General features: G+C 41.7%; 1 protein-coding gene across 3 annotated transcripts in view; it reads right to left on the bottom strand.

Moving 5' to 3' along the window:
* The window catches only part of LOC104342944 (uncharacterized), a 56,621-nt gene that overhangs the window by 729 nt on the left and 33,246 nt on the right, over positions 1 to 22,646 (bottom strand). For 2 of the 3 annotated variants that reach the window (XM_086473160.1, XM_086473155.1), the window contains 14 exons: positions 21,475 to 21,658; positions 20,863 to 21,009; positions 18,780 to 19,733; positions 16,715 to 16,867; positions 15,611 to 15,786; positions 15,235 to 15,328; positions 14,072 to 14,149; positions 12,851 to 12,985; positions 11,934 to 12,046; positions 11,373 to 11,514; positions 9,670 to 9,951; positions 9,228 to 9,463; positions 8,237 to 8,483; positions 888 to 933 (listed from right to left, as the gene is read on the bottom strand). In XM_086473160.1, the coding sequence (XP_086329286.1) occupies positions 888 to 933; positions 8,237 to 8,483; positions 9,228 to 9,463; positions 9,670 to 9,951; positions 11,373 to 11,514; positions 11,934 to 12,046; positions 12,851 to 12,985; positions 14,072 to 14,149; positions 15,235 to 15,328; positions 15,611 to 15,786; positions 16,715 to 16,867; positions 18,780 to 19,733; positions 20,863 to 21,009; positions 21,475 to 21,658 (2,987 nt within the window). Of the gene's footprint in view, positions 1 to 887; positions 934 to 3,415; positions 3,473 to 8,236; positions 8,484 to 9,227; positions 9,464 to 9,669; positions 9,952 to 11,372; positions 11,515 to 11,933; positions 12,047 to 12,850; positions 12,986 to 14,071; positions 14,150 to 15,234; positions 15,329 to 15,610; positions 15,787 to 16,714; positions 16,868 to 18,779; positions 19,734 to 20,862; positions 21,010 to 21,474; positions 21,659 to 22,646 lie in introns of all 3 variants that reach the window. The other variant, XM_086473167.1, reaches the window with a different exon arrangement.

Genomic DNA, 22,646 nt, shown 5'->3' on the forward strand with positions numbered 1-22,646 from the left:
AGCCACCTTTTTCAGGCAAGGTCCCCAAACCAAACATACTCTATGACTCCCAACACATGGGCAATTACGTTTCAGAATGCCCACGGGTGCAAGGCAATGGCTTTGTGTCCATTCAGACACACGGAAAGAGCTACGAAGCTACAGCTGAACACTCCCTATACGATTAAAAGCATACAGGAACAGAAAGGAAATGCTCTCAGGGGCTACCTGCTTTGAAATAGCACCAGCCACGGCAAAGTGGTGACTCTGGAGGAACGGGTGTCATGAAATAGGTGGAATTCCTCTTTGGACACCTGCCTCCTATTATAGAGCGTATTTGATATGCATATTCATCTCATGTTTGCCTAAACACTGCTGATATATGCTTTCTTCAGGAAAAGATCACTTTTGTCACTGATTATATTCATCTTGCTTATTCAAAAAGACTGCAACGTGTAAGCTACAAATAGAAGCAACGAATAAGAGACATAGCAAAAATCAAGAACTAACAGCAGAGAGTGTGTATGGTTCAGTGCTGAATGCAACCGATGTACATGGAAGGAGAAGTGACGGCTGAAGTCTACAGAAATCTTATCTCACGGCTTCTTTTATGTTTGATGTTTGTGCTTGAGGAGTAATTCTAGTGAAAGGTGACTTCACCTGAAGCTAGGTGTATTTGTGTGGGGGAAATGGGTTAATTTTCTTTGCAGTTGGTGTTTCTTCAGGCAACTGCATAACATTCTACACAGTATTTTGGTACGCAGGAGCTTTTCACATTCAAGTCTAAACTGGAAAGCCAGAAGAAAAACCCCTGTGCTTAGCACAGAAACAAATTCAAGACATTATTTTCAAGAGCTAGGAACAGTCATCTTTTTTCTTAAAAAACACTTCTCATAGTGGCACGTTACCCTGTTCAAGTTCTTTCGTGATTTTTTCATCCAGTTCCCGCCGTACCTAGAATTATACAGAAAACACACAGTTAATATTTTAAGTTACATTTTTGCAATATTAAACTTCTAAAACAGTCTTAAAACCTACACATAACATGATAAAAACTAAAAAAGTCTTCCCAAATAAAGATATCTTGGTTTGGGGGTTGATTTTTGATGAAGAGAAACTCTTGGGTCAGCCAGGCTGTAATATTCTCATTGCTGAGCAACATCAGCTGTAGCACAAAACGATCTGTAACTCACCAGCTAGATTATAAGTGGGCATTTAAAAAATACTCAGGAGAAAGCCCAGGGGAGTTATTACAGCAAAGGTATGGCTAAAGTCTGCCATCAAATACACGAGCAGAACGTCAGCTAAACGCTGAGATACACACAAATGCCATCCATAGGGACAAATTCAGTTGAGGATGGCTTCTGCAACTTCCTAAAAAAAGAGGTGCAACAGCAGCTGCCACAGGACTGACACATACCATTGTATAGGAAAAAAGCATGTGCCAATATTCTTCTTTTCTCCACCATAAGATCATGCCAAGATTTTTCTCTATTGTTATCGCAAACACCATGACACACACATATAAAAATATAAAAACATACCCCGTTTTTCCTCACAAACTTTGTACTAAGACAGGTTAGCCACGGCTACAGCTTCTACACAGCCAGTGCTGCGGGTTTTATTATGTAACCGAGATCAGCTTGGATCCCTAGAAAAGAGCACTTAACTCCTTTCTTGCCTAGGGGGTGGTTATTGCTACCAATTAAGTTATTCTCACTCATGATTCTGACTTGAAAGTCTTCATAAGAAGAAATCAGATCCTTTGAAGAGTCATAGTCCAAGCACTATATGCTGCTGTTTACATTTGATGACATTTGTGACTCCTACATTTTTTCCATCAAGTCTGTGACACAGAGAAGTGAATTTCAAAATAGATGCCACACAGCTTCCAGGCCTATGATGGCCATGAAGATGCTGAAGGCCTTGGACCACGCGAGCTAGGTGGAGAGGCTGAGAGTGCTGCAACTGTCTCTTTACTGGAGTAGAAAAAGCTTGGGGGGACCTTATCTATGTGTATAAATACTTGGTGGGGGCAGTAAAGAAGATGAAGCTAGACTCTTCTCAGTGGTGCCAAGTAAAAGCACAAGAGGAATGGGCACAAATCAAAATAAAGGAAATTTCATCTTAACATAAGGATTAAAAAATCTTTTTAAAATCATTAAAAAATTTCATTAAAAATCATTTAAAAATTTCACTTTAACGTATGGAGAGAAAGGCCCTTTCCTGAGGACTACAGGAACAGCTGCAACCAAAATCACCAGCTCCTCCCAGGAGAACCACCACTCAGTGGTAAGACGTTGGAATAGTCTGTGCCTTCACAGCTAGAAGAGGGGAGCATGGAGCTGAAAGAATAACAAAGAAGGATGCTCCAAATCCCTAAATCTCTAATTGTTTTCAAGTTGGTACAAGAAGCAGCAAAATCCTGGGGAGAAGGGACCCCCTAACACATGAAATGAGACACCGGTAACATAAAAAAAGCAGGAAAAGTAGTGCCTACACCAAAAGACCACCCAAACCCAGGATCAATCCTAGGCAAAGCAGCAGTAGCTGAGACGTTAGAAGCAGCCACCTTCTCTGGTTTCCAGAGCTTTCACAATGACCAGAAGGTCCACAGGACCCTCTGCAACACGTGTGGATGAATCAAGGGAAGAAAAAGATCTTGTTTTCCTCTTACTCATTCCATTAACATCTTCATGATTCTCATCCATGACTGAGGAAAGAGAAATAGGTGGATATAGAGCCAACACGCCGATTTCTGAACAGGCCATGAAGAGCCAGGCAAAATACACCTTTGAGGACAACAACTTGCCTCCACTGTTTTCCTTCCCCTCAGTCCCCTGGAAAAGGCACCACAGCTGACTATCCCAAACTTCCCGAGCAGGTACTTCTCACTGAAGATCTCTTCAGGCAGTAAGATACTGGGCTCCCTTGCAGCAGTCACCTCAATAATTCTTTTGCAGAGAGTGGTGTTGACTTACCCACATGGGTTGCTTGAGCGCAGAGTAAGCTGGATCCTCTAAGGCTCCATGCAATGGTACTCAAGAGTCTAGGGGCTCAATTTCAGAACAGTACTGGTACTCCAGACACAATGGCTGTTACTACCAAGAACTTTTTGAATATCGGAACGGGCAAGGAGGGTAAACCAGCCTACTCCTGTAGTTTAAAGGAGTTCCATTAAAACAGATGAAATCCTTACACTGACATCTTAGATGGTTAACTACTACTGAAGCCATAACATCACAAATACATAAAGCATGGAAGTACTCTGCAGCTGTCACTCTTTCACTTGGACAAGCTAACAAGTTCAAAATATTTGCAGTATCAGGAAAATTTGAATGCATCAGTAAGTTTCAATCAAAACCTAACAGTGTAAATAGAGAAAACATTTCCAGTATAAAATATCACGCAACATTAAACAATACCTGCTACAAACCTTGTCATGTATCTGGCTGCAGAGGAGAGAGAGAAGCACAGATTTTTGATTAAGGAGCTGAAGAATAAAGAAAAACGGCCTTAAGTTCAAAGGTCTTCAGTGAGAAATAAGAACATGTCCTATATGTAAATGAAGCAAGTAAAAAAAGCTAACAATAAAAAGAGTGCTGAAATACAAGAGTGCAGATGGAAAACAAAATCGGAAAGGGAGCAGAAATTCCCTTTCTCACGTTATCTAGGGAAACTGGTGTTACAAATCCACTAATCCACACTGGCTGCAGCTAGCAGAGTTCACTATTATTTTCTGTGTCAAGACACCCACGTTCATTTTCACCAGCCTTTGGCACAGCTGTTATGATCTGAACTTGACATTGGTTAAACCTAACAACAGGACTCCAGTCCCAGAATCCCCTTGCAGTGCTTTCAGCAGACATTCCTTGCCTTAGTCTATGGACTAAGGCAGCAGTTCCCAGATTACTGTACACAGACCACTAACACTACCTCGTATCTGTGTTACATCTGCTTGATTCAGTTCAGTTCTGGGTGGTGACATGCCAATTCATAAGCAGTTTGGGAGTCAGTAGACCACATGGTAAAAAGACAAAAAGACCCTGACAAAGATCTCTTTACTCCTGTGTAAAGGACAGGCAATACACACATACATCCTTCTTATGACACAGGTCCTACGACGAAACAAATTGCAGCCAACCTCCTTCCAGAACATAACGAACTGCTAGTCGCTACAGGCACTGTTTGTAATTAGAGGCACAGATTTTTTTCAAGTACTTCTAATTTATTCCTCATTACTGGAGCTCTAATAAAAATGGAAACAACCAAAAAACCCCAAAGACATTTGCATGTGATTAGGATTTTACTGGTTAATGAGCTTGTGTCTATATATCAATTTTTGGGGTATTTTTCAAGATACTTTTGCGCTTCCATTTCAAGGTTATTAATTTCTGTAGTATATATATTTGATAAGGGGGAAGGGGCTATTCTGTAATGGAACACAGTTCTCTACTTTTTTTTTTTTTAAGAATAAAACGCTCATTTTTTGCTGAGCTTGCAACATGACCATCTTCAAAATGTAAGGCTGTATGCATCATCACTGACATTCGCCTCTCATGTTAAGTAGGGGTTTAGGAAAAGTGTGAAATCTTTCAAGCCTCTAAATTCCAGATTCCTTAGTTAGATCTAAAAGAAGCAACTGTGTCCACTTGCCACTTCTTCCTCCTGTTTGTAATCAGCATCACTTACCAGTCCTTCTCCCACCACTTGCATGGAGAAAGAATCAATACCAGCATTTTGAATAACAGTAGTGTGAAGTATTTTCACTCCCTTGTCCTGAAGAGATTTCAAAGCTTTTGCACAAACCGAATTTACATAAACACCCTCCTCTTAAGAATGGCATGTCCTCTACTTCAAATAGCCTTTCTCACCTTGAGGAAGCTACTGTGAGAAACACCAAATCTGTACAGGGAGCTTTGACTAAAAAAAGAAGTGCAAGACGACTACCTGAGGCACACTGCAATTTAAGCTCCTTAACTCGCTCTCATTATGAGCTTTAGTGGCAGGAGCACTTGTAATCTCCAGCCAAGGCACAGCTCAGCTTGACTTTAAAGGCAAGACAAATTCTGTAGAAGGGAACTCAGTTACTGGAAAAAATCTGAGGCATAATTGAAGTGAACAGTGAAGTGAAGAAAAGGCTTAGAGACAGAGAAACTCTTCTGTCTTTAAAGAATCTGGTGAACAAGCAGAGTACTAAGCAGCACAGCTGGCAAAGTGCTTCAAAACAGACTAAAACTGTTATCTCTGAATTCTTTCCTCATGCTCCAACTTGGCTACTGAATGACACAGGACTCTTGCAGAAGTGACAGCACAGACTGTGAGTCTGGTAACTGATCGAGATTCACCACCCGTTACTGTATGCAGACGGATACATACAGTTTTTCCCTTTTCTTACTTCCTGATTTAAAGCCTTATTTTCCAATTCAATCCTCTGTTTAGATGCACATGTCAGGAATCCTGTACTTTCAGTTCCTCAGAGATACAGTACGGCTTCAAACACTTTAATGATATACTGCACCCCGCTGAGGAAACTTAAGCCAGCAGTTCTAAGTGAAGACGCATGTCCTCTAGCAACTACTGCACTTCTGAGAACCCTGTTTCTTCTTTCTGAAGGACTCCGATAGAGAAGATCAGGTCTTAAGACTTTCCCGAATACACTGAACATTGAGTGATTTGAGGCTATAGACAGTGCCATTACAATTAGCCTCTGTTGCTCCCTAACTGGTGATTACAGGAAGAAATATCACAAAAGGCTGTGCATCTGGATTTAGTAACAGGAGGGATAAATTCATACTGATAATTCTGAGTCCAAGAGACCATCCTTCTGCTTGAACTGAGGGAAAACAGGCATGCTGAGATGGCCAGCTTTTTCTTAAGAGAACCTTGTAGAAATGGAAGGAAATGGGTAACTTCTCTGAGGATTTAGCAACAGTTTTACTCACCTTCATTCAAGGAAGGAACCTTTGAATTTAATACTCTACTAGAATTAGAAGCTAATCCTGAGAAGACAAACTGTGCTTAGTAAGAGGGAATTATCCTCAGCTCCTCTGGTAACAACAAACTAAGAGTCTCTGTAGGTTGTAAGCAAGATCAGACAGAACTTCAGGGGACTAAGTTCTACTAACAGAACTGCACTAGGAAGGAGAAATACAGGTATCTAAGAAAGCCCCCCAAACTAAAAAAGAAAACCCAATATCTGACATCAATACTTGGAGACTGGGGAAATGTCAACCATAATGGTTCTTCAATTCCTTTGAGAGTCTGCCCAAGGCTGGTGGGTATTTTTTGGTTGTTTCTTTAAACCCTCAAAATGAAGCCTCACAAAACAGTACCAAAACCTAAAAGCATTCCCCCGCATCGCAATCCATCACGAAATGTAAGACACACACTCTGAAAAGAAACTTTGAGTGCTGCTGAAGTTAGGACGCTGAGTGAGAACAGTATCACTGCTCTTGGATCTCATACACGCTTTTCTTGGAATCAGCGCAGATGTTTTTCACGCGCAGATTTGGGAACCATTTTTCACAAAATGTTGAAGCAGCCTATACAATGATTTGAAATAGATAGATCTCTGCATATATTAGCAACTGGATAAAAACAACAGGCTATGAAATAGCCTTTTAAAATATTTAATTTCTGTAACATACGTAAGGGAAGCTAGTAAACCAAGAAAGGTATCTTGATATTGACAAAATGTTGAGATGCCCAGAGAGTTCCAATTCTGGAAAATTAAAATGGAAAGGGCTACCTGAAGAATGTTGCTGTAAATCAGTTAAGAAGCACTGAGTACTCCCACTTTCTTTCCCTTAGCTGTGGGTTGCTTTTTTTTTTTTTTTTAACATTTCCTCTTCAAAAAAGGCACAACTGTTAACCCTTTTGTTTTAAACTCGGGCAGCTATTTTCCTAGAAGTGGGTTGGTTTCCTCCTTTGCTGCCTTCTTCTTACTCCCATCTCTCTGTTCTTTCTTTTCCTCACTTGTTGCCTGCTCCCTGCCCCTTCTGTGCCCTTGTCCCAGCCTTCTCTTTATTTCACTTTTGCAGTGGGTCCCTGAATTTTGCTTCTTTTCTACTGCTTGCCTGCAGAACAGCCCCTGCAGATGGTGCAGTACTAATTGCCTCCCAAGTTCTTTCTGAAATGTCCACCCGTCTGAGCTGAAAACACACATTCACAGGGACACAGAAAAGTTCATCTCTGTCACTGCCGCTGCTACGCATCACCTACACTGCTTTGTCCCTTTTGGTTTTGTTGGTTTGTTTTTCTCTTAAACCAGGTGCAGTACGTAGACACGTGGTTTACGTGCGTTCTTTCCGATGTGGGGGGGACCACTGAACTGAGACGGACTTACAAGCAAGCGAATACACCTCACCTTCTCACATTCATTCAACGACAGAATACGTGAGGGATGAGAACGCTGACTGAATAGAGAAGCTTGTCCATGCCGCAGTCCTATGCGAGGTGGGAATTTGATTACAGCTATTGACATCTGGTGTCCAAATCTCATGATATGATGTTATAACGTTCACCATTCTGTGAAGGATGTGCTGCCACACCGACTGCTCATTACAGTGCATACTTTGACCAGATGTATTGCAGAGGTTACAGCATCGCTGCAAATTTAGAAAGCTGTGAAGACTTCCTGAGGAGTAGTTAACTCTACCTTTTCATGTAGTAACATATAGCAGGAACTGCAAAAACAAATGCCTCCTATGCATAGTATATGTCCTGCACTGATGTCTAAAGTGAGAAGTTATGTGACCCTGTTCATATCGTCCCATTTTTGAAGCATCCCTTTGTTGATATTAACGTACTAAAACAAGTTCCAGCGAAGAAGGAGGATCAGTAAAGAAGGAAAAGGTGTCTCAACCCAAAATGTCTGATGGGATTTTGCACTCATCATAAAGACAGCCATTTTAAAGAAGTCATACATACTATACATTAAAATTCAATGAAGAGATTAGCTAGGAACTTCTTATGCCACAGTATTCTTTGTCACAGTTTCTCTTGTAAAAGAGCATAGTTACACAGTTCATTATTTAGATGTCAGCATTTTTTGGTCTTTGAGCACTCTTGGAAATTTGCACAATCCTGATGACCAAAAGTCTTCACCCCTGCCACATACAGTTGTGCAATCTTTTCACATATTAGACTGTATGGTTTGGAACTATACATGGATTTGAACTTCAGTCTAAAAAGCATAACCCTGCTTATGGATACTCTTTAGCAGTAGTTGAGAACAGTATTTCCAAATGTTTACCTTAGCCACGTAGGCTTCAACCCTGTTTCTTGATGCCAGTGCATTCCCGGTTGAGCTTAGGAAGCTTCCTCCTAGACTGAGACTTCTGTTCAGCGCCAAATTGTTGCCAAGATGTCCCAGTTCAGCTGAATACAGAACTGGACTTGCAGCCAGACCTCCACTGACAATGCTGCTTGCAATTAAGGATTTGCTTCTGTGGCGCTCCTGAAGGAGCTTAGCGTGTGCTTCTGCTAGTCTCTCATTAGCTCTGAAACATTCAGAAGCAGACAAAGAATTATCTTCAGTAGTAACACTGTCACAAAGTGAATCTCCAGGTCTTTGACTATTATTCAACTTCTGAAAGTGGAAGGGATTATGAGCATCCAAAACAAGAACATCACTTGACCTGAGGTTTTTGGAGAGCCTGTTTCTAAGAAGTCATACAACCTGCAAGGAGCAGCAAGAGTTACCAACACTTAGGACTTCTCAGCGTTAGGGCTTCAAAGCAAGTTGTGGATGCAATGTGTTTACACAACTTCTTCTGAAGGGTACGTCACCTGGGTAAGAACTCTGGGCTACCCTCCCTTTCCCACAGAAAGCTCAAACCTCAGACACACTGCTAAAATGGAAGAGATTTTTTTTGTGTGTGTCACAGAACCAAATTCTGTTCCCTGCAGGGCCTATCCTTACTCCAGCAGAACAGGATGTGAAATTTATCTTTTCTGCCATAGACAGAGTAAGAGGAGGAGATTACTAGAGATGGGCAAAAAGGCTGTCTGTTAAAATGCCATCAACTTAACAATACCCTGCTAATGCCATGATCAGTGGTGTTACTGCTGGAACACTAAAGAGAAACGAAGACAGTTCTAATGAAGCAGAAGGGTCTTAAGGTACTTTCCTCACAAATATGCCGTTTTAAGCTTACATACATCCTGCTGACCAGATGTAGAAGAGGGATTTTAGGAGGAAAATGCATGAGTAAAATGTAAAATGCAAAAAAGCATGGACTTACCTTTCCAGTTTATTTGCTAGGCATCTCCTAATTTTTACTTCCTCCAAGTACAGCTCTCTGTACTTTTCCACTTCTGCCTGTGTTGATTCTCTTTGAAAAATACTGTCTTGTTGTGTATTTTTTATCCTGTCCAATTCACATTCGAGGTCTCTAATTCTGTGTTTCAGCTGGTTTCTCAGTGATGCATGATGACTGGCTCTGATTTGCTCTAATCTGTCCTGGGAGGCTGCCTGCGTCTGAAGCAGATAATGCACTTCCAGTCACCGCAAAGAAAAAGAGAACTCTCCCGGCCAGTCAACGGCACGTACCAAATTTCAAGGACCTGCCTTTACTCAGTGAGGCAACTGTGCCTCCTCACCGCCATCAGCAATGAAAAATAAAATACTAAAAAATGACAAAGTGTGCAATGGAGACTACAAACACAAGCAAGAAATGCACTTACCTGCAAAAATAGATTGACTTCTTGTAGTTTTTGTCTTATTTCTTGGCCAGCTCGTTCTTCCATCTCTCTTTTATATTGTTCTATTTGGCTGCGATCCACCATGTTAGTCTCCAAACGATGTTTGAGGTTAGCCACCTCTTCTTTCAGCTGGCATTTGCTCTTCTCCAGTTTTTCCTGGTTCCCATGCATGGTGGACAACTGTTCTCGCAAGTCCTGATTTTGTGCTTCTACCTCCATGCATTTTTTAGACTCTGTTTCCAGTTGCTGGGAAAGTTCACCAACCTGTAGACAGCAAAAAACCCCAAAGAGGAACTCAGAGGGATTTAATATTACTCAATTCTGTGAAAATCTGTAAAGGGGCTGGCCATTGACACTGTATTTGTCATCTGCTGACTCAGTATTAAAACCAATAGTTCCCAATGGTCAACCTCAGTTCCGTTTTCCTCTTCCCCACTCCAGAAATATACCTTTCCTATACTTACTGAATATAAAACATGAGGTCCTGTCTTTTATTCTAAAAAAAAAAAAAAAACAAACCCCAAAAAAACAGTGGAGGAAACTAGCATAGTAAACACTTGAAAAGAGTCTCTAATAGAAAGTAGAAACACTAGACTTATTTAAAACTGCCTAAATGAAATGCACTTCCCTGACATTCAAAATAACTCTTCCAACACAAACACAAAAACGCTACTAACTTTTGGACTGAAAAAGACACCGCAAAGGCAGTCGACTCATTCTGCAATACCTTCTAAAAACAATCGTAGCTCTGAAACGTGGCTGCTTTAGCAACAAATCCGAGTAACGAGCAGAGAAGCAGATAAAAGGTTACCTGCTGCTGAACAGCCAGAGCCACCTCAAAATCACTTCTGGGAAGTCTGCTTCTGGGTCCCCATGAGAAGGGAAAGACGGGCTGTGACAGCTACTAGTGAGCAATAAATTGCAGATTTTTTTTCTGCATCACCTCAACGCATCGTGCCCCGGGAAGCAACGACACTGTTTGGAAAAGCAAAACCTGAACTGCCTCCTGCTCAACTTGTGCCTAAGACAGGGTTCAGGGGGTGATCTTGGGCAAAGCCAACTTCCTACAGTTGTTTGAGCTATGGTGGTGTTACTTCCCTCTCTTCCAGAGAAGGAACTCATCTGTCAGGCGTCGAAGATGCTGCCACAGCCTCAAGCTGCAGCCAGGCCTGTGCCAGGCCTCGGTGCTCTCAGCCCCGGCCCTCACCCATGGACGCGATGTCCTGGTAGGATTGCAGGCCTGCGTGGCCCCATGGATGGGCCTGGCGATCCGCACTGTTGGCGGACCCTGCTGACTGTCACCAGACCTGTTCTGCTCTGCTTGGTGAGGGCATGTGGGACTGCTCCCTGGCCCGCCAGGTCACGGATCCTGCCAGCCTTGCTGCGACGCTCGGCTCGCCCTTCCTCTACAGAACAGCTTACCCTTGATGTGCCCTTGCAGATACTGCTTTGCACACAAAGTTTTAGTCTTTACCCATAATGATAACTACATCAGCATTAGTCAGTCATCTACTACCGTAACAACAGTAGAAGGAGCATTAAGAAAAGTCAATTAATTCCAAAATACAGCCATGAAAAAAAAAAAAAAAAAAATCAACACCACGAAAAGCAGTATAGGGAAAGAATAACAGGTTTCAAAAGAAGAAACACCACCACCAAAAAACCCCAAACAAACCAGTGCTCACCTTTGTTCTCAATCTACCAACTTCATTGACCATTTCAGAATACCTGTTCTTCATTTCTCCCTGCAAATTAAGCTGAGACTCTCTCTCTCTCTCCTCATACACTCTTAGTTTCTTCATAGCTCTGTTTAGAAGCCTCTTCAACCTGCACAGTAAATTAGTCAAGAAAACCATGAGGCAAAGGAACAACGGGTCTTTTTCACAGACTCTCATGTAAAGAGCACAGACATGGCTGGTTTCATCTTTAATGTGCTTGGTACACCAGGAATTACTGAGAAAAACCAGCACTCCCGTGCCACAAATCACTTGGAGGGTCCAACTTTCACCTCAAAAGAGGAATAAGAGGCAGACTTCCCTTCCAGGAAAACTGCAGGGCAATTTGCATTTGCAGTTCTTTTGGCAACTCTTGGAAACTACAGGCACGTGTACAGCAGCATCTTGCAAGAACTAACATAGGGCTTGAATTCACTCACAAAGAGTTACGTACACCTATTTTTACACCAAAGTTCAAGACAGCTTGACTTCTACTCAGGGATACCTCTTCACCATGCGAAACAGCCCTACCTCTTAGAGTCTTTCTGCAGTTCGATGTTTCTTTTCATTTCTTGGTCCAGACGCAGTTCAACTGGGCGTTTCATCTCTACCAGCTTCTTCACTTTCTTTCTTTCACTCTCACACTTTCAAAATAGAAAAGACACATGACACACACCCCATAGGAACAGTTTCTACTTGCAGTATGTGCAACTGGTCTTCTCCACAGAGAAGCTGCAGCACGTCTCTGTCTGTTAGCCAAGTTACACAGAACACCAAGGGACAGAATTCCTGAGAACATTTAATCATTGCGGATTTCACATCAAACAGGCCAGTACCTAACAACAAACGCCCCCACTAAAGCAAAGGCCACCCTCTTCTAATGCTTCAAGGCAAAAAGGTGGAAAAGAGGCTGGACAACACTTTCAGCAGTTCCTCAGCTCATAGCAGAGGTTATGTAGGTACGCACAGCATGGGAAAGCCCAAGTTCATTTAAAGCTTTCATGCGACCTTCAACAATCAGTAGACAGGGGCTTGTGGAGGAGTTTGATCTTTTGGAATTCTTCAATGGTTTACTCCCCTCTGCCATTACCTCCATCTCTTCTTTGTGGGTATGTACTTATTCACATGTTGTTACTCCTCTTGGTGTTTTCTCAGCCAAACCAGGGGAGAGCTGGCAGCAAGGAAAGAACTGGTGAAGTGCAGTGTTGCTCCATGTGCTCAACTGATAGCAAACCACACTGGGAACTCTGCCCAACAGAACCACGCCAGAACTTACACAAAGATACCCAGCTAGCTTTTACTCGCTTCCTGGATGACCCCCAAAGGACAAGGTACTCAGCGCCTGAACGGCAGGGGTAACAAAAGCCAAGGATGCAAGAACTCAACAAAATGGTGGACATGGTTCTCCTGGCTATTGGCTAGGTGTCTGGAGAATGTTGTGGGTTCACCTGTGCCAAGAGTTCAGCCTTTTCCTTGTCAAGCTGAGCAATACGCTCTTCCAGGTGGGATCTTGACTTCAATTGCTCTTCCCACGTGCTGTGCGAGTCCTTTGATGTCAGAGCAGGCACATTCTGCTGTTGCATCTGTGAAAGCAACAGTGGCAAAAGAAAAAATTGAGGTCACCGGAAAGACAACACTGCAAGTGACAGCAGTAACTTAGATGGAAACAGGCCTAAGCTCTCCTCTCCCCATGCAAGATCTAGGGTTATGGTTAAGGTGGAGTGTAAAACACACCTCAGGAAACACAACCAAGTACAGCAATTGAAGCTGCTGGAAAGAAAGAACACTCTACAAGTGAAAAGGTGAGGTTACAGCTTCGGGGGTAAGACAACAGGCACACACACACACAAAATCACCCTACAACTTTCTTCCAAAGCTCCTCCAGATTTCATAATGATACCTACTGCACAATATAATCACTCCTCTAGCGCCCACAGCAGAAACTGCCCTACCCTCACTGCTTCTGTAACAGCTCTACATCTCCCGAGAGCAAAAAAATGTTTTCAAATTGGCAATGCTATTTATGTTTCTATCTAAAAGGGACAAAGGTTTGCCTAACAGATGCACTTGAGTGGAACAGAACTTGCTGATTCAGGTGAAGTATAAAGAATGCAAGATGACTTGATGATTTTAGTGGCATTCTGTAAAAAAAAAAAGAAAAAAAAAACAAAGGACGTCTACTGATGTACAGAAAGTTGTCGCCCTTACAGAGCAGATGAAACGCTGGGTCTTACAATGGAAGCCAACATGGTTTCAAGGGAGAACTGACAAAACTGCAAAGGTAACATGGATCTCCCCAGTCCAGTCTCCTCTCTCGGCTTTCAATCACAGATCTCCCTCCTGCCCACAACATCCATCCTATCCACCATCCGCTGTGGTTTAACCCTAGTAGGCAGCGGAGCACCACAGAGCCACTTGCTCACTCCCCCCAGTGGGATGGGGGAGAGAATTCATCTGACGAATCACGCTGATGAACACAAGTATCTTGCACACCACACCACAGATAAAAAACACAGTAGCGGGGGAACGAGGAAATTTACAGCCTTTTCCGTTGAGGGAGCCTTGCCCTAAAACCAGAAGGGTACACAGTCCACCTGAGCTTTTCATCAATTACCTGCACACAAAAAATTCAAAGTCTAAGACCGTCATCCACAAAGCCATTCGTATACCTGCTGATGGTGGTGGTTCTCTGCAGCTGCCTGTCTTGTCCCTAAGCCAGTTATCAAGTCTTCCAGGCGGTTATGAACCTACAGAAGCATAAAAAGCAGCAAAAAGACACTCTCTGACTTTCCAGACTGAAGTTTACACCTCATTACCAAAAATAAATATTACATACACCACATCCCCTCTATTCCAGCACCAATGATCAAAATGGCCTCAGTTTGATACCATTGTGAAATTGCTAGCAATCACCATCTCTGCTGTTTACTTCAGGGAGAGAGGACTCCATGCGGGATACAAAGAATCTTCAATGAAAACAGGCAGGAGTAGCTCTTCCCATCCGCAGCACATTTGAAAATCATGCCCTTTTAACCACAGGAAAAGGACCAGCATCATGACTGCCTTCCCTCTTCTCTTGTCAGTATCGGTCATCAAAATGTTCAACTTTCACATGTAGTTATTGTCAAGATCTCTTTAGCACTAATTGAAAAATGACATTGGTACAAGAACCCTAGTTCACTGGTTACAATACAAAAATTATTTGCTTCATACAGGCCACAGACGAAAGCGCTTTATCTGAGCTAAAATCAACCACTGTGTAGCGGCAGTGTGCAATTCCAAGGCTCGCACCAAGTCCTGCAAGTGGTACCACAGGCACTCCTCTTCACTGTTTCATAAAAGCACACACACCCCCCAAGTGGCCAAAGGAAAAGCAATCCTGCACAGTAGTGGCTCTGGGGACTTTCATTTTGGTTCCAAGTCTGATGATGCCAGCCAGTGCTCCACCACAAAGTGCTTGGCATCAATATCCCCTGTGGAATTTCCATGAGTTAACTTGGATGAGTATCTTCAATGATACACATTGCGACAAGTGTATGAAGCAGCATCTGATGTCACAACCATTTGCAGACAAGAGTTACACCAGTGTATTAGTGTCAAATCCTTACCTTTTAGAGCATTAAGTAGGACTTGCTAAAGTAGCATGGGAAAATTCTCAACACCAGAAAGCTGGGGAATGGACCAGGCTGCTTTCCGAGCAGCCTCTACTCAGCAGAATGTAGGGACTGAGCTCCCCTAGGCTCTCCAGGAAAACCTCATCTTAACATTTCCCCACAGATACAGGCAATGAGGCTCAGGAGCTCACAAAAAGGGAAGTTTATGAGTAGCTTACTGAGGCAGAGGCTTGCAGGTCTCTCTGAAGGGCTTCGATCCTACCGCTTTGTTGCTGGACTGTAGCTTCCAGTCTGGCATTTTCAATTTCAAGGCTTAAAAAGAAATACAGGTCTTATTACCACCAGAGCACCAATTCTGAAAGAACAGCGCGAAATAACACGGTCTAAGTTTAGTGGGCATGGTGGTACTAGGTCAACGGCTGGACTTGATGACCTTATAGGTCTATTCCAACTGTATGATTCTATGATTCTAAACCAAAAGCATCTTTCAAAATCGTGTATCAACTTGCTGTCATGCAACAAGGCTATCCTGTTGTTTCCACACAATCCCAGAAAGCAACATAGAGACTTTGCTTCACTGTGTTCCTCTCTTACCGTTGCACGTGTTCTTCCAGTTGTTTAATAGTAGTATTAGTCCCAGAAGACGCCAACAGAAGGTCCTGCAGTTTCTGGGAAGAAACTCTTTCTTCTCTTTCCTTACTGTCCAAGGCAGTCTTCAAGTCATGAACATAACGCTCAGACTGAAGACGCTGCTCTTCCAACTCCTGCAGCTGTAAAATCCCAGTAAGAATCCACATAATTCAGGTGAGCTTTTCTATAGAGGAGTCAACTGCTGCTGAAGCATTCAAGCACCGCAAATATCTGGACACACCCTCTACCCAAAGAACTAATCATTTCAAGGACATTCCAAGGCCACTTCTACTAGCAAACCAACCCCAACTGTGTTACTTCATCATCTTTTATACTGGCCTCTCCCATCCCTCTGCTGTTTTCCTACAGGAGAGTTCTAAGCACCGACACTGCCCCTCCTAGCCTTCTGGTGACTCGTGACACTCTTTCCACCCACTTGTTTGCTGCTCCGTGAAAACAGGAATGAAAAAGTTCATCTTTGTCTATTTCGGAACTCGGAGGCCTCCGTACATCAGTTTTTGTAAGGACACTGCAAAAGGTGGTCCCCGCCTCAGAAAAGAGCTTACAGTGCACTTGCAAGATGCCCGCTTAAGGATGGCAAACAACAGCAGGGTCAAAGAAGGGGGAAAAAAGGGGTGTGTGTGTGTATGTATATATATATATATGCATGCGCAGAGTATGTTACAAAAGCACTCAGGATGGACAACATGTTACCTGGGGGAGCGTGAGAGAAGCATAAGCAGCATAAAAAAGCCCAAATACAGCAGTCCAGTATTTCTACTGTTCTTCAGAAATCAGAGAACCTACTTGGCCAAACCAAATGCCATAAGCTATAGAAACATCCGTTTAATTTGCAAAGCACCTTCGGAAATACAAACCTTTGTCCAAGTAAGTACATAGTGGCCTCACATCAAAGACACGGACATCAAGTTTATAAAACAGTGAGATTCACTCACCCATCCTTAAATCTATCCGGGCGAGGTTTTTTCTAGGATTTTACGACAACATTCACTCCCACTTTCAACAGCCACCCTTGGATTTACTTATACAGTTGCAGACATTATGTACCTTAGTTTTAACCTTTTCCAATTCCTTTTGCAAGCGCAGCTTTTCTTCCTCCAGGTCACTGCGGTAGCGCGTGGTAACTTCAAGTGAAGCTTCTGACATAGATTGCTTTTTAAGAGCATCAGCAAGCTCCTGCTGCAGCTGTCTGACCATGCCCTAATGAAACCGTTAAATGCACATGAAAAAAGTTGTAAGAACAAGAACGATGCCTTTACTTTAACCTACTTGATCATACAATTAAGCCCTGTCATTGCATTGAACTCAGCAGTGCAAAATTCTGCCGGCCACCAGCAGGCATCTGCACAGACTATGAATTCCACTTTCTCAGCTGAGCAGCTCCAAACTATCAGCAGCTCTTCATGAGGACTTCTGTTTCCTAACAAATCAAAAAGGCTCGAGTATTATTCTTTTCAGAACAATACATAAGCACACACTGCAGTCATGTATTTTTTTCTACCCAAACCCAAAGCAATCTGTTGTGATGTAAGAGCCATAGTTTAACTGCATCTATTACTCTGATGACTAAAGGCAGGACTTTATATTAGATTGTTCTTTGTTCTATTCCTCCATCATACAAATATAATTAGAATGAATACATGGATCTGAAGGCTCTTTTGAGATACACTGTAAGCATATGTGGAATCACATCCTCTTGCAGTCTTCTTACTGAGTCCATTTTAGAATAACGACTGCCTTTACACTAACAGATTAGGTTAACAAAAATCTGGATAGTTTATATATATATATATATATATATATATAGTATCTTCAAAAGCGACCTGTTATTTTGGTAGTAAGAATACAAAGCAATTCACAGATTAAAATGACTGACAGCATTGCTGGAGTTCTCCCCACCCCCCCTTAAAGTAACTGGGAAGTGAAGAATAAGGTGCTTATCTGACACATGAAGGTATTTACCTCACTCAAAGAGTCTGGATTCGCTATGAAGAAGGAAAGGTAATTTTAAATCACTATTCAAATCAAATCATCAAGGGAGACAAACCTTATACCCATGTCTAAATACTTATTTGCCAGAAAGTAAAGGTAGAGTAGACAAAACACATAAGGCAACTTTTAAGTCATTGATCTACCTGGAACTGGTAGAGAACTTCATCATTAGAGAAGACCCTACCTAATCCTAGGAATGTACATAATAATGCATTCTCACATTCTCTGTAGCTTTTTCAACTGCTACCTATTCCTCACTACCCCCACCTTTATTCTCTTCCTCCCTTCTTCTTGACAAAAACCATCTACCTGCAGAAATGGGAGCAACACTGGTTCATGCATGTTTGAGCAACGTAAAATTATGCCAGCGTTCTGCATAGGAGCATGGTTCATACTCACGTGTGGTGTGAATTTGCAGAAAGAGTTTAACTGATTTCCCCACTAGCCTTGTGTCCAGCTAATTAGTCTTTCACAGAGCCACAAAGAAAGAACACATTTAAATATGGCTACACATCACAAAACAGAGAAAAGAAAGCTTAGGCCAGCATCTGAAATGATCTTCACAAGGAGCAGGCAGGCCCCTTAGACCCCAAACCACATACATAAATTAACACCTGGACACTACTAACACCCTTCGGTTTTGATAGCAACTTATAGAGAAGCAATTTTTTTTTCTCCGTAGGACCTTAAAAACCATCCCCCATCACTTCACTTGTCCACATCTTCATTTCTCAGCCCTTGCATATTGGATGGTTCTTCCTTTTATACCACTCTTATTCGTGTCATCGGTGCAATACATACATAAAACCCATGAAATACATAAAACCATTCTAAAGGACATAAAACGGACTAAGGAAAGGAGATGAAAGAAGCTCTACAGAAGAATCATCTTTCTCGATCAAAGCTTAGACTTGGATACCTTTTTTCTGTTCTTTGCTCAGATCTGAGCAGTAGCACCCTGTTTGCCAAAACCTTCCACAAATCCAAGAGAAACACGACAAAACAGAACAAATGAGCATTACTTGGTCCCACGCATATAACCTATACCTGGTACGTTTTAGAAACATAAAATAATTTCAAGAACTGAAAAACTTTAAATTGTTCTAAGTGGATACTTTACCTCTCTTTCTACTTTGTCCGTCTCATATTTAAAGACTTGTTCTCTCAAAGCAGTACACTTGGCATTTAATTCCTTGTTTCTCTCTTCCACTAGAGAAACTTGCTTTTCAGTATCAGCTCTGAGTTTGTTGAACATATCATTAAACCGGTCCTGCACATCGTTCACTACTTTCTCTTTGATGATCCCCTTATTCTGCACATCTTCCAGTTGCTGACGAAGCAAAAGGTTTTCGCTCTGGAGCTGGGCCAATCGCTCCTGCATGGATTCCTGTTTTATTACAAATTTGCTCACTTGATCTTTCTCAAGTTGTCGAGCATGATCACACTCCTTTGCCTGAGCCTGGGCTTGACTTAATTCCTTTTGTGTCATTTCTAAGAGCAACGTTTTTTCTCTGAGTGTTTGTTTCAACTGATGAAGCTCGTTTTCTAGACTATTAGCTTTGCTTTCAGCTTTACTCAGCTGCTGAGACAAGCTCTTGTTGGTTTCTTGCACATTAGAGAGGTCGTGATGGAGCTTGTCTTGCAAGCGAAGCCATTCATCACGTTCTCTCTGAAATGTTCGTTCAATGTCAGTTTTCGATGACTGGTGACGTTCAAGTTCTTGCACAGCAGCATTCAGGCGGGAACGAAATGATTCCATTTCCGTCTCTAGTCTGTCTTTACTTTCTTTTGTCTGCTCAAGTTTGGAAGTCAGCACCGCAGATTCCGTCTTTAGTAAGTTCAGCTGTCCGTCGTACTGAAAAACTGTTTGCGTTAAGGCTTCCTCATTCAGTTTAAGTTCTTTTTTGAGATCTTCATTTTTTTCTTTCAAAGTCTCATTTTCCTCTAAATATTTTCCTTCTTCCTCCTGGTGCCTAAGTCTTACTTGATCAAGGTCTAGCCTTAGCATAGCAATCTCATCTTGTAGTAACTGGTTTTTGTGCAACAGGTCCTTTTCTCTCTCAGTGTCAGATTCCTGAATGACAGGGACCAGGAATAAATAGCCAGTTGGGAAATGAATCTACAAAAACACTTCAGCAAACAACAGCATTTTAACATTTCTCATACTGAAGCATGACTTCAAAGATGAGAGTGAAATTTCAGGTAATACATAAACTACTGTGTGAACCCATGCACGTGTACAATGTACACACACACCTGAAGTGTAACATACCCTTACAACGTAAACGAACGTCCCAAAGAAACAATGCCTTTATTTTTTTTTAAGCCAGCAACCAAATAATAAAACTATTAAAAATATCTCAAGTATAAAGCTTTGAAAGTAACAGTGTTTTATCATATGTGCATGCTTTAAAACATTCCCTTTGAGGTTAATTTAGCCCCGGTACAACTCCAGTAAGAAACAGGGCTAAAAAAGGGTATTTTCCTTCTTGTGCCATCTTTCATCTTCTATCAGTTGTCAAGTATCTTCTTAACACTTATCCCTTCTCTAAGCTGTGCAACTTAATCATCCCTGGAATGCAGTAGTCTTGTATATTTCCTGTTTATTAGATAAATAACTTTTTTTCAAATATACATATTCACCCTATAGTTATTGGGCAGCACAGCCAAGAACAAACAATTCGTCCAAGCACTGGCCACTCTCAGTAAATTCAGTAAACTCTTTACAATTTTTTTTTTTTTTGATACAGTGTTTATGATTGCTTTTCCTCCTCCAATTATTCTAACTCCTACAGACAGTTTAATTCATTGCTGATATTCCTTCCTAAAATTTAAGTCATTAAAAAAGCCAAGTAATGGGAACACAAAGAGTGAATATCAAACAACTTTCTTCCTGGCCCTTGACATAGCTAGGTGTTTCACTGCTAGAGATCTTAAAAAGTGAGGACAAAATGTCTATGAAATGAAAAATAACAGATAGCTTAAGAAGCAGGGTAAAAAGTGCAGTTCAGGTACATACAGGCCTGATGCTGCTTTCCAGAACTTTTAAAGACATAAGAGAAAACAGAAAAGGTATTTACAGAGTTAAGTTACATTAGTAAACTGTACATAACCCATCAATAAATACAAAAAATAGATAAGACTTATGATGACTTTAGAATGAACGCAGTGAAATTTAATTAATTAGAAAAAGACCTGCTTACCCCTGAATTCTTTCCTACAGTTATTCTTGTCTCTTCTTCTAGTTCCTTCTGCCTCCAAAGGTGGTTGTTCAAAATTCCTACCTGCAGGGCTCTGGCACTCTTTTCCTGAGAGAGCTGTCTCTGTGTTTCATCACGCTCTTCTTCAACCTACAGTAATACAATTAAACTACTTTCATCTTGAGGGAAAATATCAGAGCTAGCAATATCTTCCCATTCTCCTTTGTATTCTCTCAACTATTTTTGCTTCCCCACAGTTATGATAATCCATCTATAAATAACCAATTTTAATATTCTTCTGAAAAATTAAGAATAAAGACAGAATGTGTTATTTTCTAAAGTACTACAAAGTCAGGCTTTGCCTGAAATGCAAATGAAACTGAAGTTTTGAAAAAAAGAAATCATGAACTTGCAAAGAAAAAACCCACCCGACCAACAAAAAACCCAGACCACTTGTGAACCAACTGTTCTCAACTATCCTCAAAATTTGGCAACAGTTATCCAATGCTCATTCCATGAACAAAATACCTCCTTCTTTAGGCATATGGGAATACAATGCCATTGAAAAGAATCAGAAAATAAGAATACAAGCCTTTAGCTCATTATTTAATATACCTGTTTCAGGAGCTTTCTCAGTGTTAACAACTCCATCTCTAAATCCCTTGCGTGAAACTCAAGTTGCTGTTTCTCCTCTATCTCTTTACAATACTCATCTTCTTTCCTTCTTAGTTTTTCTCTTGTTTTCTCATACAGCGTTTCTACTCTGAGCCTCTTTTCCTCTTCTCGTTTCAAAGTAAATCTAGGATTTAACAGAATATCTGAGAAAATAAAGCACTGATATAAAAATTAGATATTCCACATTATGAACTTGCAAAGACAAACCATAGAAATGTTAATAAATCTTTTCAGAGTTCATATTTTTACTGTATTTTTTACTTTTTAAAGAATTTTAACTTCATTCCATTAACCATGGCATCAGTTGCACAAGACGGGGAAATAAACCATTGAGTGATTTATGATTTATTTGTAGGTAAGTTTACACAGGTAAATACTTAGTAGTCTGCACATTTCTATAATTCTTAGTGTTCAGCACTGTCCCACATGACATTCTTGACTCTAAACTGAAGAGACGTGGATTTGATGGATTGACCACTTGGTGGATCAGGAATTGCCTAGATAGCAGCACTCAAAGAGTCACGGTCAGTGGCTCAATGTTTGAGTGGAGACCAGTGACAAGTAGCATGCCTCAGGGGTGGGTATTGGGACCGGTGCTGTTTAACATCTTTGTCGGCGACACGGACAGTAGGATTCAGTGCACCCTCCGCAACTCTGCCAACAACACCAAGCTCTGTGGTGCGGTTGACGCGCTGGAGAGAAGGGGTGCCATCCAGAGGGACCTGGACAGGCTGGAGAGGTGGGCCCGTTCTTTATTGTGAGGGTGGTGAGACACTGGAACAGGTTGCCCAGAGAAGCTGCGGCTGCCCCCTCTCTGGCAGTGTTCAAGGGCAGGTCCCTGCCCCTGGCAGGGGGGCTGGAACTGGATGATCTTTAAGGTCCCTTCCAACCCAAAGCATTCTATGATTCTGTGATACACATTTTCTCAGTATGCTGAGCATTGCCTATTTATTACAGATTCAGTGACTGCAAATAACACTGATGAAGCAGCACATCACCGTCTATGACAGACCCAGCAATTCTTTAGCAAGCCTTTTGTAAGTCTAAAGCAACTACCTGACCACAGGAAGAGGAAGCAGCTTCTATTCACTCAAGAATGAGGTCAGTGTTCG

The sequence above is a fragment of the Leptosomus discolor genome, chromosome 1 (genome assembly GCF_034619465.1).
Source record: "Leptosomus discolor isolate bLepDis1 chromosome 1, bLepDis1.hap2, whole genome shotgun sequence".
Taxonomy (NCBI): domain Eukaryota; kingdom Metazoa; phylum Chordata; class Aves; order Leptosomiformes; family Leptosomidae; genus Leptosomus; species Leptosomus discolor.